At 37.0% G+C, this 14,570-nt stretch overlaps 1 protein-coding gene across 1 annotated transcript; it reads right to left on the bottom strand.

Annotated features, from left to right (window-relative positions):
* Positions 1-10,349: 10,349 nt before the first annotated feature.
* On the bottom strand, positions 10,350-12,632 carry LOC127560036 (DNA-directed RNA polymerase III subunit RPC5-like). Its single transcript, XM_051994264.1, has one exon. The coding sequence runs from the start codon at positions 12,527-12,529 to the stop codon at positions 10,439-10,441; it is 2,091 nt and encodes a 696-aa protein (XP_051850224.1). The 5' UTR covers positions 12,530-12,632; the 3' UTR covers positions 10,350-10,438.
* Positions 12,633-14,570: the final 1,938 nt, after the last annotated feature.

The following is a 14,570-nucleotide window of genomic DNA, read 5'->3' as shown; positions in this document are numbered from 1 at the left end:
GTCTACACTCAAAAAGCTCCCATTTAATCAGGGAAATAACATGTAAGTAACTAAGTAAAAACAAGGTAGATTATTAATGTACATGTATGCATAGATAAATAGGTATTTTATATATGTGATAAATTGGAGATAATCAACAGGCACCAATTTAAGGGTATTTATTTGTTATATATTCTCATCCAACAATGTTATGATTAATTACTTAACAATAAACAATAAAAATTATTAGGCATGTTTTTCTTATCTTTTTTATTAAAGTCTTATTTTGATGAGTAGCTATTTCCATATTCTAGCAAATATATTATTTGATGTTGAATATTCATTGTTAAATTTGCTATTATAATTATACTAGATTTGACATTTTCTGCCACGAAAATTTTTATTTTAAGGTACTACTGGGATGGTTTTTATCCAGAACTGATATAAGCCAAATTAATAGAGTGAAAATTGTAGAAGTTCTACCCAACAGGAGAGTCGTCAGTTATGTAATTATCATCTGAAATTGGCCTAGTACAGTTTTGAAAGACATGATCAAAAGCTTTAGTATTGGGCAAATCTTTTGGCCATAGAATTCCTGTAACTGACTTAAACAACAACTTCAATAGAAGTCATGACCAATGTTAGTAAAGAAAACAACATCACAAAGAAATTGTCTAATCCTTACACAATATAAATTGTAATTGCTTTTTATTCTTAGTGATTTTTTTAAAATGATAAAAGATGTAAGGATAAGAGAATAATGGGAAGCTGTAATTTGGAAAAGCATAGAATGTCAAATTCTGATATGGTCCAATGGATTGAATGTAATACTTGCAATAAGAAACATTTGATTTTAAAATTTACTTCTCTTAATTACTAACTGAAGTTGATAACAATTAGTTAAAAAATGAAGAGAAGGGAATTTATAGCATTTAAAGTGCCTACTCTGTGCTAAGTGCTTTTTACAAAGATTATCTCATCATATTCTTGCCAAGACCTTGGGGTCATCCTCATTTTACAGTTAAGAAAAAACCAAAATTAAATAATTGCCTGGGGCCATGAGAGCTAATATATGTCTGAAACTAACTTTGAATTCGGGTTTTCCTGAGTCCAGGCTCAGCACTCTATCCCTTTTACTTCCTGTAGCCTCCAATAATTTTAGTGCCTGTATCACAGGTTTATTGTAAGGATAAATGAAATAATTCATGTAAATCCCTATTATATACTCTATGCACAGAAAGTTTATGCATGTAAATTTCCAAGCTTTAAAGTTCTTCATTGAAATGAATTATCATAATGTTTTTATATAATTGCACATTTACATAAAGAGCTATTTTACAAGATTTCAAGATTTTAAGCACTGGCTACTTAAATTGACTTTCATGCTGGAATTGAACAGTGTCACAGAAAAGTGTTGACTTCAAGATTGTAGTCCGTTCTCTGTCACTATCTAGTTTTCTGACAATAAACAAGACCTTTCTGTGCCTCAGTTTCCTTATCTAAGGAAAATCAGTAGGCCAGATTAGGTGATCTCTAAAGTATCTGATATTAACAAAATGAATCTTTGCTAGTCATTTATATTATCAAAATGTTTCCACTAACTGAATTTGATTATGTTTTCCCCTCTTGCCTAAGTATCCCTACAGGCTAATGGCTGGAACAGATTAATATTTAGGGAAATAAAAAATAAATAAATAAGAAGTATGCAACACCACAGGGGCAGATTAAGCATAAGTATTAAGAACACAATACAAGTATTTTATCTACAAAACAGTTTGGTTTGCAAGGAATATCATAGGTCCAAAACCTAAAGTGATGCAAGAAACATTAATTCATATTGAACTTATCTCAAAATTTGTCATGATTTAGGAAAATAAAGGGGATGGAAAAAATCAATAAAAATCATGTTTAATCTATTTTAACAAACATGACTTTAACCAAGGATAAAAAAAATAGAATAATCAGAATAAAACGAGACTACTTACTTACCAGATGTGGGACTAATGAATAACGATTTACTATCTTCCTTTTTCAATCATATTTTATGATTTTCCAACCTTTCCTCTCTACAATACTCTTGCACACTGATAATTATACCTTCACAAAATGATTATAGATTTAACAAAAGAAAGAAATTTCAAGGTTACTTAGTTCCACCACTCATTTTAACAGATTAAGAAAAAATAACCTGAAAATGTATTTGCCACACAGTTAATAAAAGGTAGAATCAGTATATAACTGTTCCTCTCCTGACTCCAGATTCACCACTTCAGGATATGATAATGTAACTTAGAAAATGAGGAATGGAGTCATGAAAGGACTCATATCTACTAACTTTTTACCAAAAGGTGTCCTAGGGCCACTTCTCCTCCCATGAAGAAAATTTTCCTAAATAGAGACAAATCAGTCCTGGAATCTGATTGGATTCTGCTTCCCTATTTGATGTATTTATCTAGCCACCTGAAAACACGAAAAGTTCCATTTATATGTAATGATCTATCCTTTGACTTGATGGATTTCTAATCACACTTATCACCAATTCTTCTTATCTTGTCCTGATGATGATCTGGCATGTTTCTACATGAAGCCATGTAGCCAAGTCTAAAAAAATCTTAAGTATTATATCCTTACTGCCTTAAGTCCAAACAAACTTCCTTTTGTTAAGTCTTCAGTGAATAGTTCATTTCCTCACAGCATGAGGTATCCTGCACCTAGTATACTAGGTGTGAGTTCTTTGAAATTAATTTATGTACCTAGGATAATTAAAGAGAGAATGGGAAATAAAAGTAAAAAGAGGAGAGGGAAAAATATATATAAAACTCATTACTTATAAACTCTAAATCATAAACCTGAGTACAAGGGGAGCTTTTAGAGAAACAGAACTCTGAACCAAAGATGATTCTTGTAATTATCACATGGGATGAGGGAATTAGATCCATTAATCAAGCATGACTCACTACACACATTGATGAGTCATCTTGATACTCTGATGTGTCCTAATTTGTTAAGTATTCAGCATTATTCCATCATCAGCAAAATAATACATATGCAGAAGAAATCTTTGGCTGAAATAATAATTTTGAAGCTACTTGAGTCAAATCCCAATGAATTACAAAAAGAAGAGAATTTTCAAAGAATGAAAATATCCATTTGAATTCTTAATAAAACATAAAATAGGAAAAGGAAATTAGTAATTTCTCAGAGTCATAGAATCTCAGTTAGGAAGAATCTAAGAAGCCAACTATTCCAACTTGTATTTAAATAAGAATCTCTATAACATATCCAATGAATGCATATCCCCTGCCTTTTCTTAAAGACTTCTGATTAAGGAAAACTCACTTACATTCCAGTTTGAATCAATCCAAACTATTATAAACTTTTCTTTTCTTTATATTGTCTCAATTTTTTTTTCTCTTTACAACTTCTATTGAATAGGTTTTTTAGTTCTTCCATTTGAAGCCAAAGTGAATAAGCAAAGTCTCTCTTCTCTATGATAGTCTTTATTTTAAGATTATAAAAGATTACTTGTAATGAAGTAATTATGGGAATAGTTTTTTCCATGACATAAAATGTAAAAATGAGGTGAAACTGCAGACAAAGAAACTCCTGTTTACAAAATATATTTGTTTCATGGAAGATGGCCTGAAGAATTTCCAAGTAAAAGAGTAATTACCCCCATCTGTAACATCTTGAAAAGTTCCAGTTTACAGATAACATCATGCAGAATAAATTATTACTTGCAATATGATAATCCTCTTCAACAACATGGACATTCTAAAGGGAACTGGCTACTGATCCAAACAAGTAATGATAGCGTTGAAGGATAAATTTTACCCAAGTAAGCAATTTGATTTCATTGTTGGCCAATTAATTTAGTTCATCTTTACATCTGTCTTTGCCTAGAGTGCAAAGGGATGTCGAGTTAGGTTTAGAACTGGCTATAGGGAGACATGAACTGATCACATTTGCAGAATATTCAATATCGACAGTTGTTTTCTTCCTCTGAAACTCATTTATAATTTTTCCTGATAATGTTATATAGCTAAAAATTATGGATTTTAGCATCAGAAGAATTACAATTGTAGTTGATTCAAAGAAAAAATTGAGATGAATAAGTTGCCAAAATCACTAGGAATGATTTGTAAGTGAAAAGTGGTGAAAATTGATCTTCAATATATTTTGGCAAGAATTATAGAACTATTCATGATACAAAATTTTTACAAAGCTATTCAGTCTAAGGTATCACTGTTTACAAAATTACTACTACTGCTACTATTAATATGACTATCACTACCACCACTGCCTAATATTACCACAACTACTGATGCTGATAACAATGATGAAAATTATGATGATGATGATAATCATAATACTAAAATGTTCAGAAAATAGCAATTCATCAAGATCATTTGACACCAAGGTACATTTATGGAAATATATGGGAAAATATCATAAGAAGAAAAGTTATAAATGAGTTGTTATCTGAAATGAGAAGTTACACACATATCTATTACAATATCAAGATCTAAATTTAAATCAAGTGATATTCTTATCATTTACATTGATTGATTCATAGTGCATTAAATTTGGCAATGAATTTTCTTCACCACAACCATATGATTTAGGTTGTGCATATTATTCTCTCCATTTTAGAGATTAGGAACAGTAATATCTTAGTGGTTCAGGTTTCCCAGTTGCAGTATGATATTAAGTAATTGAGATGGGATTTGAACACAGGTCTGATGTCTTAGCATTCAGCCTTCGTCAGTATATAACAATAACCTCTCATAGAAGTCTTCATAAAGCTATTTTCACAGGTAATTAACAAATTCTTTTAGCAATATTATAGAATATTAAAATATGAAAATGATATTTCAATACAAGAACAGAGTGAACAAAAGCTAGAAAATGAATTTTTAAGCATTAATGTTTTAGATATGAGACTTAAAAAAATTAGTCTTAAGGGTGTATTAGTCCATTTTATGTCTTGTTTATAAAACAATATTTTTTCACATTTGTTTCTTTTTCTACCAGTATGAAATACATTCATTTGACTGATTTTTTTTATTTTTAAAAACTTTTTTTATTTTTAAAACATATGCATGGATAATTTTTCAACACTGACCCTTGCATAGCCTTGTGTTTCAGATTTTTTTTCTTCCTTCCCCCACCCCTTCCCCTAGATGCACTTACATGCATATATAAATAGATGTGTGTTTGATTTTTACACAAGAATATTGATTGCATTTTAAAAGAAACAGTTCTCTATGCTTTTCTAGGGAAATAGAATAATTCAACACTCTTGATTTATGTGATGATGTTCAGAAGTACAAGTTTCAAAAATTTTATTTTTAGATTAAAATCTCTGTGTTAGATTGCACCTATAAGTATAAAATTGTGAATAAATATTCACAATTGGCCCACTGACTACTTACTTCAATCACTTTGTGCACTTCATGTCATCCTATTAGCACTAATCTTTCATTAATATTCAGTTAAAATTTCTTAATTATTACTCTTCCAAGTCCATGTCTTCTCTGAATTATAGATGGAGAACAAGATATGAGAAAGATTTAAGGTCTATCTGGCCAAAAGATGATAGGAAATAGAAAAGGAAATTCTGGGTATATTCACTGTGTTTTGTTTTTGTTTTTTCCATTCTTTCATAGAAGTAAGCAAAAATATCCTACAATTCTAGGCAAAAGAAGCAAAAAAAAAAAAAAAAAAAAAAGACTGAATTGTTTTCTCCTAGAAAATCAATATATAATTTATAATTTCACAAAATGATTATATCAAAAAGATTTTTATTACAAAATAAATATGTACAGGTTTTTGAATAACTATGATAGTGCAATTTTGAAAATCATGTTCATTGAATATTTTCATTAGATCATCATAAAGATCTGCAATAGATATTTCTTTTGAATAGTACAATAAGATGGTTTACAGTGTTTGAAGGCTTGTCAGTGAATTTCTTGGACTCATATTTGTTGATTCTGTATTCAATTTGTGACAAATCATTTGTGTGCCCTGGGCAAGATTTGAAAATTGAACCTCTATGAGTTTATGTTTTTCTGACCATCAGAAGTTTTGAGCTGTCACTGCAAGATTTGTGATTTATCATAACATAAATCTTACATGACACAGAAAGTGGAATTTCCTTTCAATAAAATTGAATCAAAATTATTTATACATTGTTAAAATATTATACATTGTTCAATGTTGATAAGAAATTAGTTGAATGTAATGATTTTACTGATTCTATGGCTATATTTTTATTCATTACAGGTTTGTTCTTACACACACACACACACACACACACACACACACACACACACATACATATTACTACAATATGTCAATCAGCTTTGCACAGGGACAGTCCTAGTTTCTTAAAAGTTGTGAAAGTTCTGACAAGTTCTTCAAAATCAGAAATACCTTAAATATGAAATATCCACTGTCCAAGAAAAATCATCTACAAACAATTATTTAATTCTTGGTACATTTATACAATCCTTAGCAAGCAAAGAGCTAGACTTGCTCAAAAGTAAAAATAAACCACTCACTATAAAGAAAATAGTAGTTTAAATTCTACCATAATGCAGAGAATGGAATAGGAGATTCACTTTACTGAGAAGAGGTGCTATATTATTTACATTTTATAGCTGAGAAAACCAAGGCAGACAGGATTAAATGACTTTCCCAGAATCACAGTGCTAATTAATGTATGAGGCTAAATTTGAACTCAGGTCTTATTACTTCAGGTCGGGGGGGGGGGGGGTTGGGGGAGCAGTGGGGGAAGGGGAGAGATTGAATTATTTACTGTTGGGAGTTCAAATGTTGGAGTTTTTGTTCTTCTTTAAAATATTATAAAAGTTCTCTCTGGGTGCCTTCCGTGGAATCAGCATTTTGTCGGTCCCTGTTCGGGCGCCAAAATGTGGTGATCTTATTCTTCTCAAAACACAGCCGGTTTAGCTTAGGGCCCTCCGAATATCTCCAAATCCAAAGGTTCTGTCCTTCAGCCTCTGCCTCTGCTTTCTTCAGCCTCCAATCAGCACCGAGATGGAATGAATCTCTTGTCTCCTTCACTTGGGGCTCGGCTAGCTTTCTGGTGAGTCTTTCAGACCAGCTTGGTCTCAGTGGGGGAAGTGCAGGAGCCCAGCCACCTACCACAGTGGTGTGAGATGAAGATGAATCTGGTTGTCCACTGAACTCTCCACTCATAGCTTCTTCCTCTGAAAACTCTTCTTCTGCCACCAGCCAGTCAAATGGAAAATATTCTCCTTGCCTCGGAGAGAGGGCTTCTGGCGAAGTAATTGCGCTGAAATCTCTCAAAGTGCTCTCTGTCTGCACCAGAGTTGCTCCTCTCCAGTCCAGCTGAACTCTCCTCTGCAACCAGCCAGCCAAGTGGAAAATATATTCTGGAATAGCTCTCTCTTCATTGGCCTTATATGTGAATCTTCTGAGAGAATGGGATTATGGGTTTTCTCCCATAGTGCTCTCTGGCCCAAAGAGCTTTAAGGGAGGTGTGAACACAAAGGTGTAAACACAAGCATTGTACTAATTAGTTCTACTTAGTACCTTGTTTCAGGTTCTGCCCAAAACATCTTCTTGTAAGATTAGATCAACTCTAATTAGTTAGCAGTTTGTAAGGATTCCAACATCTCCCCCTTTCTTTTGTTTTGGAACATAGGATGGGCATGACCTCCCTGATTTCTCAAGGAGGTGAGAACCCCACCTAAAAGGTGATCACGCCTTCCCTGACATCTCAGGAAGGGAGATGAAAACACCAAAGGAAATAGGAAATCAAATCAGATTAGTGGGTTTCTGAAGGGGTACACATAAATCCATCAATATGGGCCAGAACTTTGTAACAGATATACATGGTATACATAAATCCATCAATATGGGAGGCATTATACATAATTTACATAAGCACATAGCAATATAACACAGGCTAGTAGTAATGTAACAAATAACATGAATCATCCTGAAATTTTACACATGTCCATAAGTCCTAGAAATAGTCCAAAAGGAATCCATTGTCCATTAGTTCATGTGCCAGGAATCCAATAGTTCCTGTAAGCTTTGAAGTACTGAAAAAGGTCTCGGCAACAATTTTTCATCTCAAGGAATCCAGTGATTCTTGCTAGTTTTTCAAGAACTGAAACAGTCTCATCTTGTCTTAGGAAATCCAATGATTCCTGAAGATTTTAAAAGTCTTTTTAACAGTCTCCTTGTCAGCCACAGTTTCTCCATCTGTGGAAATATAAGCAGATCCTCTTCCCCAAGCAGTTAACCTAATTCCCTTCTATTTACCAAATTTGGGATTTCTCCTCATCATCTGGTAGTTACATTGGAGTTATTTGCACTGGATATTGCCTTGTTGTCTTAAAAGGCCTGTATTCTTCCCAAATGTAGTCCTGATTGCTTTTCTGTTGGTTGATGACATCAAAGTTCTGAATTTCTAAATTCTCTCTGGGTGTAACCTCAGCTGCTATCATGCCCCACCTGTCTTTTGATTGATACTTTGGAGCTGGGCCCTGCCTCTCATTTCTCTGGGTCAATATACATTTAGAGGCCCAGTGAAAGCCTCGGTTACATTTTGGACATGGGGTTTTGGGTTTTCTCTCACTCTGTCTTCTCACTTTATCTCCATTTCTACATTGGGCTCTTAGATGTCCAACTTTTCCACAATGAAAACATCGACGAGTTTCTCTAGAATTCCTTTGCCAAGAAGGACCTTGTCTTTCCATGTTCATCATAGTTTGGGCATAATAAGCATTTGTGCCCACTGTGGCACAGTGTCTTATGATTTTCTCTAAAGGAGCATTTTTGTCTAGCCCCCATATAAGTCTTTTGCAAACCTCATTGGCATTTTCCTTAGCCAAATGTCTGGTCATTATTTCTGTTGCTGCATTATCTCCAATGGTTCTTATTACAGCTGTTTGTAAACGCCCCACAAAATCTGCAAAAGGTTCATTGGGACCTTGCTCTATTTTTGTGAAAGCATTATTTCCATCTTTCTGTCCAGGGAGAGAATTCCAAGCTTTTATTGCAGCCTTAGAAATTTGCTCATACACTGTTATGTGATAATAAATCTGTTCTGAACTCTCTGCATACTGACCTTCACCAGCTAGTTGGTCAAAAGCAACTTGTACAATAGTTCCTGTTTGCCTATTGCGTTGGGCTTGAATCCTACATAATTCATGAAACTCTGAAAGCCACAACAAATTTTGTCCCAGTTCAAGACATGTTTTAGTGATGGATTTCCAGTCATTTGGGGTTAAGATTTCATAAGACAAATTATCTAGTAACATCTTCACATAAGATGATGTAGCCCCATAAAGAGTGCAACCCTTTTTCAAATCTTTAATTTTTTCCAAATTAAAAGGAGTGTATCTTCTCCCTTTTTGACCTGAGGAGTTGAGCTCTTCAATCACAGGATATGCATTTATAAAATCAGATATATCTTCTCCTTCATTTTTTGCTTTAATTAATGCCTTTTCTAATCTCGTCAAATTCTGCTTTACAGGAGAAGCTGACTGTGTTTCTCTCTCCCTCCCCCTTGTTCCACCCATGAAGGGTTAATTGAGGGGGGAGGGTCATGAGATGTGGAATCACCTAATTCCTCCTGCTGTGAAGTATCACACTCAGAATTGTAATTAACTCCATTCTCATCTGATTCGTCCTCCTTTTCACCTAGTAAAGTTGGCACTTCTTCCTCCTGTACTTTCCTTTTCTTCATTCTATCACTTAAATAACTTCTTATAGCCAATTGTATTACATTATATGTATTAATTATGTCTTTGGAAATTGAGTCAGGTCCATTTCTATTATAAAAAAGATCCTCTCTTTCTAATGTCCACTGCATTGAGTTTGAATTAAATCTGTAGAATTCACCCAGTTTTTCTCCGATTAATTTCCATTCGTCTAAATCTAATTCCTTTTCTGTAGAAAACCAAGGACATATGTACTTAACAATTTCTAAAAGTTCAGTGATCTGCTGTAAACTTATAATTAAACCTTGGCTTTCCATAATTTTGACAATGCTCTCTAAACATTTTCCTTGAACAGAAACAGGCTGTTTTCTAAATATCTGTCCCATCTTAGATGAAATTCTACTTTAACTCTTCTAACAAAATTTCTTTGTTGCACTCACCCTAATTTCTGGGTTGAAGAGTCTTTTCCACTGGATCAGGATCAGAGGCTTTTCCACTTGAATCAGGATCGGAGCTTTTCCACTGAAATCCACTGAGGGATCTGTCAGCCTCCTGCTGGTCATGCAAACTCAACGTGTGGACCTCTATAACTGCCTTGTACAATGCCCCGAGGCCACATGAAGATCAGATCCTTCCCATGTTCCTGAAGCAAGTCAAGGTGTTACTTCCATCTCTGCTCACTGTGGTATCCATCCTCTGGCCTATGTTTGTGGGGTTAAGCAGTTTCACTATGACTGTCAGAACTGCACTGTTCCCTTAAGGTACCACATGCCTCCATAGCTTACACAGCAGTCCTTTAACACTTTATCCACCTCCTGTTTGCTGAGATCTTCTCCACATTCTTGATTCAATCGAGTCTGGATCAGATTCCTACGCATCCGATAATTTTTGGAAAATATTTCAAGTAAAACCTGTCGATGCTGATCACTCATGTCTCCAGACTCCCAGAGTGCAAACACCTTCTGCTCATCAGGAGAAGCAGCAGTCTGTGGGGGAAAAGGCACCAAAATCTGTTTGCAGCCTGCAGCCAGCACCGTGTCCTGTAGCATCCTGTCTGAAATGCCACTAAACAGTGTGTGCCCAGGGGGAAGGCTGGCCAAATGCATGTTGAAGAGGCGCTTCAGTTCACTCAGAGTAAGCACAAATTGCCTCTGAAAGGTGGCCTCCACAAAGGCCCTCAGTTCCCGAGCCATGGGTGCTTCCCCACAGCCTGTTGGGGAATGCCCGTTGAGGGTGTCACCTCCCATGGCTCGTCCAGTAGGAAGCCCATTGGCCAACTTATTTCTGAGGCTGCCACAGGTTGAGGTGTCCATGGGCTCCTCCTCCTTGTCAGCTTGCTCTTCCTCCATCCGCACACTGGAAGAGGCCTGCAGCTGCTCCTTCTTCCACTGTAATTCCCGTTCCAGCAGCAAGTGGTTCTGCTGGGCCTTGGCCTTGGCAGCTTGGACTCGCTGATCTCCAGAGATCAGCATAACAGGCACTGATTGTCCTTCTGCAGTCTTTGGCACAGTCTCTTTTAGAAGACTATAGACTTTTTCTAATTTAGCCTGGATGCCCATCCACAGCATGTGCTGCCGCTGAACGACGTCTGGATGCTTTTTGATGAAGTCCTCATCATAAGGGAGCAAGAACTCCCAGCCCTTGTTGATTCTCACTACGGCCATGTGTTCCAGAAAGTCCTTTACATCCTCTGCACACAGTTTTGTAATTGTTGCTACTTCCTTCCTCACTACCCAGCGACTCTGTGTGAATCTCCACATAACAAAGTCCCGACCCCTGCAGAGCCCTTCTGCAGGTACCCCACTGTGAGGGCTGGAGCTGTCCTTTGGGTACAGGATATCACTCTTCACAACCCAGTTTCCCTGCACCAGCATCGCCACCTGCTGGATGCAGCGCAGCACAGATGTTGAGTCGGTCCCCAAGCCCAGCAGGCTCATCAGGTTGGCAAAAGGCATGACCTTCACATTCTTCATCAGTATCTTAATCTGATCTGCCAAAGGTAGCGTTCTCAGCTGGGCCAGAGACAGAACATTGCTAGGAGCCAGAGGTTTTTCCTTCTCTTCCTCGCTGCTTGGAGGCATTAACATCATCAAGTACTCGCTTGGAGATCGGATGAGCTCTGTGCTCTCTGACATCCCAGGGCCCCGGCACAGAAGATACTGACGCTCGTACTCAGATCGGCTGTCCCGCAGGCCATAGTAGTGCAGGTGCACCCAAGGCTCTTCAGCGTGCTTCTTCTGGAGAAATTCATAAGACTGAACCCGCCGCTGGCGAGCCTGTTCTGACTCTGGCCGCGAGAAACGCACCGTGATTTGCTTGATATCTTCTTCAGCTTCATCCTGAGAAGAATCCCCAGCGTCATTGGCCGCCTCCCTCTCTCGGTGTTTGGCATCGGCTTTATCCAGATAGGAGAAGCTGGGCCGCAGCTGCAGGATGCCGTGCAGAGGGGTCAAGTGAAGTTCGCCTTTTCTGTAGAGAGCGGCAGCATAGCGAGAAGTGTTGCTTGTAGTCTGTGAAGAACAGAATGTCTGTTTGTCCATCAGTTTCGTGGAATAAGTGCTTGTCTCATCTGTGCAGGTGCCATCCACATTAAGTGCTATCTGCTCTCCTTTGCTTCGGCAGTAGTTGAGATTCATAGTGTCAATAGCCATTTCGAGCTCCACTTTTTGTTGCTTTGGTTTAATCTTGGCTGATAAGTGAGGGACGTCATCATAGGTCATCGAGGCTGGACGGACAGGGTACTGAAATAGGTAGAGCTTCTCAGCAAGGCTTTTGGCCAGGTATACATCAATCTCTTGTACGACTGGATCATTTTCTTCATTGGCCATACTAGGATGGGCAAACAAAAACCAGTCCTTCTTCGGGCACAAACTGGCCCGAAGACGAACGCCGGGGGGAGGGGGCGGCTGCGGGAAGCGGGGAATGGGGCGGGGGAGGGGGAGCAACCACGTTGGGCGCCAAAATGTTGTGAGTTCAAAATGTTGGAGTTCTTGTTCTTCTTTAAAATATTATAAAAGTTCTCTCTGGGTGCCTTCCCTGGAATCAGGATTTTGTCGGTCCCTGTTCCGGCGCCAAAATGTGGTGATTTTGTTCTTCTCAGAACACAGCCGGTTTAGCTTAGAGCCCTCCAAATATCTCCAAATCCAAAGGTTCTGTCCTTCAGCCTCTGCCTCTGCTTTCTTCAGCCTCCAACCAGCACAGAGATGGAATGTCTCTCTTGTCTCCTTCACCTGGGGCTCGGCTAGCTTTCTGGTGAGTCTTTCAGACCAGCTTGGTCTCAGTGGGGGGCGTGCAGGAGCCCAGCCACCTACCACAGTGGTGTGAGATGAAGATGAATCTGGTTGTCCACTGAACTCTCCACTCGTAGCTTCTTCCTCTGAAAACTCTTCTTCTGCCACCAGCCAGTCAAATGGAAAATATTCTCCTTGCCTCGGAGAGAGGGCTTCTGGCGAAGTAATTGCGCTGAAATCTCTCAAAATGCTCTCTGTCTGCACCAGAGTTGCTCCTCTCAAGTCCAGCTGAACTCTCCTCTGCGACCAGCCAGCCAAGTGGAAAATATATTCTGGAATAGCTCTCTCATCATTGGCCTTATATGTGAATCTTCTGAGAGAATGGGATTATGGGTTTTCTCCCATAGTGCTCTCTGGCCCAAAGAGCTTTAAGGGAGGTGTGAACACAAAGGTGTAAACACAAGCATTGTACTAATTAGTTCTACTTAGTACCTTGTTTCAGGTTCTGCCCAAAACATCTTCTTGTAAGATTAGATCAACTCTAATTAGTTAGCAGTTTGTAAGGATTCCAACAACTTACCATCTCAGGGAGGGGAGAGAATAGGAAAGGAAAAAGAAGGAATATAATTTAGAACTTGAAACGTTAAATACATACCTTCTGAGTATCCCATCATTAGGCACTATGTATATACAAATTTATATCTATCTAAATAAAATTAATACAAATAAAGGCTTCTTATGTACTAAAATATTTATAGGAGTCATTTTTGTTGTAGCAAAGAACTGGAAATAGCATAGATGCCCACTGAATGAAGAATGGCTAACCAAGTTGTGTACATAAATGCAATTAAATTGTAATAAATAATGTATATATCCAATGCATAAATATACATGTCAATAACTTTCTTAAAATTAAAGTAATCAATAAAAATCCATTAAAATAACACTATTAATACTATTTGTGAAAGTATGCTATGTTAGATTCTGTCTTAATCTTATTCTTTTTTGTATGGTCTCTAGTGTTCAGGTAATGTTTTGTTAATTATATGAGCAGCTAGGTAGCACAGTGGATAGAGTGCTGGGTCTAACATCAGTCAGACTCATCTTCCTGAGCACAAATCTGCCTCAAGCATTTACTAGCTATGTGACCCTGAACAATTCACTTTACCCAGTTTGCCTCCATTCCTCTCCTGTAAAATAAGCTGGAGAATGAAATGGCAAATCATTCCAGTAGCTTTGAAAAGAAAACTCCCCAAAAAGAATCATGAAGTGTCAGGTATGATTGAAATGACTGAACACAAACAAGTACTATGCATATGGGTATTTGTATATTGTATGTTTTATATATGTATTACTTATATTGAATGTATTTATACATTTGCATGCTGAGTATATTCAATTCATAAGAGTTCTTTTGATTCCAAGTCCAGCATTCTTTTTCCTACCTAAAAGTATTGTCCTATATTTTGACTCTACCACTTAGCACCATATTTAATATGTACATAATTGGAATAGTCCTTAAAGAGGTAGTTATATAGTATGACTATTAGAATACTGGTGATCATTTCCATTATTTCAGAATTTTTCTCTTTTTATGAAATCTTGGGAATTGGTTTTTGAATTCACTTAAATTTGGAGA

The sequence above is a fragment of the Antechinus flavipes genome, chromosome 4 (genome assembly GCF_016432865.1).
Source record: "Antechinus flavipes isolate AdamAnt ecotype Samford, QLD, Australia chromosome 4, AdamAnt_v2, whole genome shotgun sequence".
Taxonomy (NCBI): Eukaryota; Metazoa; Chordata; class Mammalia; order Dasyuromorphia; family Dasyuridae; genus Antechinus; species Antechinus flavipes.
Note: the sequence above shows the minus strand (reverse complement) of the source record. Positions and strands in the feature narration are given on the sequence as shown.